The 3,886-nt window shown below is 35.7% G+C and overlaps 1 protein-coding gene across 1 annotated transcript in view; it reads right to left on the bottom strand.

Moving 5' to 3' along the window:
- Positions 1-1,944: 1,944 nt before the first annotated feature.
- The window catches only part of LOC110457376, a 25,214-nt gene continuing 23,272 nt past the window's right edge, over positions 1,945-3,886 (bottom strand). Inside the window, exon 3 of the mRNA XM_021508622.1 lies at positions 1,945-2,947. Coding sequence (XP_021364297.1) covers positions 2,475-2,947 — 473 coding nt within the window. The 3' untranslated portion in view covers positions 1,945-2,474. The remainder of the gene's footprint in view (positions 2,948-3,886) is intronic.

Raw genomic sequence — 3,886 nt, forward strand, 5'->3', positions numbered from 1 at the left:
ACAGCATAACGTTTCCTTAACATCTCAATTGGATTAAAAAACAAAGCAAGCTTCAAAGGCTATTCAGTTTCAACACACAAACAAAATTGTATTTATATATTTAGTGAAGCAAGTAATTGAGAGCCCCTGTTTTCCTAAAAAAATCATAAAGAGAATTTTATCATGATCCTGATTCAAATATAAAAAGAGACACATTAACTTCTAATTGGAAAATATTCCTTAATATCTACCAAATATATGACGATCCCATTTCTACCAGTTGTATTTATTTTTAGGTTATAGTCCCCCCCGATCGGGTTTGTGCTCCAAATTACCAGCTTCTTACATTAAAAGGTATATGCAGTACAAGCATTTTTCACAATTACTACTAAACTGATCTAATTCACCACAGTTAATAATAGCATTTTAATACAGTCTGATAATATGTGTATAATTTCATTTAATTCTATTTAATAAGAATAATAAGAAACAAGAGGCCCATGGGCCTTAACAGTCACCTGAGTCCTACAGTATTTAATTTTGTTGTTGAAATATGTACCAATTTGAGTACAAACTAGTTAAGTATAACGTTAACTTAAGTTTGTCAGGACCGTGAGCTGATCATTCCTAGACCGAGTTTCAGTTAAATCGGCCTATTAGAATTTGTTTTTAGTTTTGAAATAGTTTTTCAAAATGGCGGCCATGGCGGCCATATTGGATTTCTGATCGACCCGAAAAATAACAATACTTGGTCAGGACTATGAGTCGATCATTCCTACAAAGTTTTAGTTCAATCGGCCCAGTAGAACTTGACTTGAATTTTGAAATAGTTTTTCAAAATGGCGGCCGTGTCGTCCATATTGGATTTCTGATCGACCCGAATAATAACAACACTTTGTCAGGACCATAAGTCGATCATTCCTACAAAGTTTCAGTTCAATCGGCCCAGTAGAACTTGACTTTAAGTTTGAAAGAAACCCCCAAGTCTCGCTTCCACTTTGTATAGGCGAGACATGATAAAAATGTTCTTGTATTAACTTCACAATGCCCTTATTTGGCAATGAAATGAAAAGCATAGCTCTGCAATGAAACAAGGACAAGACCCTGCTGAATAGCATTTAAATATCACGATTTAAGAACTTATTCAATGCATTCAGGTATTGAAACATCCCAGCAAAAGTTTGACAAAATTTGAAAAATAACTGATTGAGTTATTGAGTAAACAAGCAAAGGTTAATAGCAAAAACGATGAACAGCGCTGCTATGTCAAGTGTGATAGGCCAAAACGTGAAAAGTTGATACTCGACAGAAAACCCTGTTATATATGTTGAACATTATTACCAACAAAATTTGTAAGGAATTGATTAAAAAATACATTTACTACACAATACCCTGATTTGGCAATAAAAGGGGCATTACTCCTACAAAAACGCACATAACCTTCTGAAATGCAAACTTGTATGAGCTATATTGGTATGCAATACCAGTATGTGTAATACCATAATATGACCCGTTGGACGACGGTCGAAAAAAATGTAAAAAAACCAAGAGGCCCAAGGGCCTTATATTAACGGTCATCCAAATTAATATTATTGGTACTCATATAGGTAGCTAAAATTCATTGTTGAGATTGTGATGTAGAAATCAACATGTAAACAAAGTGAAATATAATACTTACTTATCATGTCACCAAAAGGATAAGAACTTTAACAAGAGGCCCAGAGGGCCTGTATCACTCACCTGATTATTTAAGCAGTCATAGCAAAATGTTCCCATTAAATATTATACTGTACTACAAATATTTCACTCTCAAACTTTTTGGACCTTCTTCATTTCCCCCTGTGACCTTGTAAGTAGATCAAGGTCATTTTCCATCCCAAACTTTGATGGCTCTATCCCAAGAAGCTACCAGCCGAATCTAATGAATCCATTCCTTTTGGTTCTTCAGAACAAATCATTTGAAATGATAATGACCTATGTGACCTTTAAAGTATACGTAGGTTGAGGTCATTTTATTTTGCAAACCTTTGTGAGCTCGATCCCAAGAAGCCAGCAGCCAAATAATATGATTCTATGCCTTTCAACTATTCAGAAGAATTCGTTTTTATGTTTTTGACAAATTTGACCCCTGTGACCCTGAAAGTAGGTCAAGGTCATTTTCATTTGCAAAATTTGTCACGCTCAATCTAAAAAAGTTACCAGGCAAGTATTAAGATTCAGTTCCTCAGAAGAAGTCGCTTGAAGTGTTTGACATATTTGACAGCTGTAACCTTGAAATGGGTCAAAGTCATTTTCATTCTTTATCTTTGTCTGGATCTATCCCAGGATGCCACCAGCCAAATATGAAGATTCTACACTTTTTAGTTCTTCAGAAGAAGTCTTTTAAGGCAGTGGACATATTTGACCGCTGTGACCTTGAAAGTAAGTCAAGGTCATTTTCATTCTCAAACAGTTTTTTGAAGCCCTCGTTCGACTTCAGGATCACAACAATACAACTAGTCCTCTAACAAGTCTTTTGTGCTGTACAGGACCAAGCGTGCGAGCGCACCTATTGTTGCGTTCAGCCTCCGTACACTTGTGAAGTCATCATGTACTTTATAATATCGTATGTATAGATGCATGGCGTAGTTTTCCTTCCAGTCAAAATTTTCCTTATATATCATGTGTAAGTGATTTCCATTTGGTGTACAGAAGGTCATGTTTTCCACATGTATCCAGGAGGGATGCGCCTTGGCAATGTATGTTGGTAGGAACAGCGAAAATTCAAACTTTTTTTTATGAGCATAATAGTACTGCTGATTGAAAAGAGTTATCCAGTGGCGTATGAAGAGCGGGTCTCGTTCTGCTACAATGAGGCCATTCCAAAGATTGGACTTGTACTCCATACTCATGGAGACGGGGTAGTTCATCAGAGGATCCAGGGAACGGAGCAGGACAGTGTCGAGATCCAAGTATATACCACCGTGTTCTAAAAAAGAAACAAACAAGTAAGTTTGTGGAGTTATATTCCCCGCATTCAGGGCATGTATCAGATGTCATTTATTGCTACCTCATTAATTGTGTGTAAATATGCACAGAACAATTTCACTTGAGACGACAGCCTGCGACATGTCAACATGTGTATGCATCAGGAATTTCGTTGAAATCAACACACTTGTAGGGCAGTTTTGCACGGAAACTAATTAGCCAATCACAAGTGCGTACCCTCAATAAGTATGCATACATACGAACGTGTTGCAGTCACAATCAATCTCGGCCCCAGAAACTAATTCGAAAATCACAAGTTTGTTACCTCATTAAGTAAGAGCTTTTTCTTGTCGTATTTGTTGGATTCATATTCTTATCACTACTAAATGCATTTTGTTGAAGAAATTTTCAACTTTAATTATCAAAACATACAGTAACATACTCAACTAAGGACCCAGTGTTACCTTATGTAACGTATCAAATCTGAGAAACAATCTTGTCATGCAGTTCTTACAAATAGCAATAACAAACTTAAACTGTCAAATCCAAGATTGGCTTTCTTGCAGACATCATGCTTTTCTAATTTCAAAATGCAACATGAACAAGTAAATGTAAATATATTGTCCATGTATCGTTTGAAATAAAAATATAATAACGCCCAGTTTGGATTTAGAAAAAACTCTCCTACTGTAGACGCCATTTTCGCTTTACAATCTTTAATTAATCGAATGAATCGAACTTTAAAAAAGAACAAGAGGCCCAAGAGGGCCTGTATCGCTCACCTGAATATTTAAGCAGTCATAGCAAAATATTCTCATTAAATATTATATTGCACTAAAAATATTTCCCTCGCAAACTTTGTTGGCTCCATCTGTTGAAACTACCAGCAAAATATTATTATAAGATTCTATGCTTTTTGATTCTTCTTCAGAAGTTGCTT

Source organism: Mizuhopecten yessoensis, unplaced genomic scaffold (assembly GCF_002113885.1).
Source record: "Mizuhopecten yessoensis strain PY_sf001 unplaced genomic scaffold, ASM211388v2 scaffold9109, whole genome shotgun sequence".
Taxonomy (NCBI): Eukaryota; Metazoa; Mollusca; class Bivalvia; order Pectinida; family Pectinidae; genus Mizuhopecten; species Mizuhopecten yessoensis.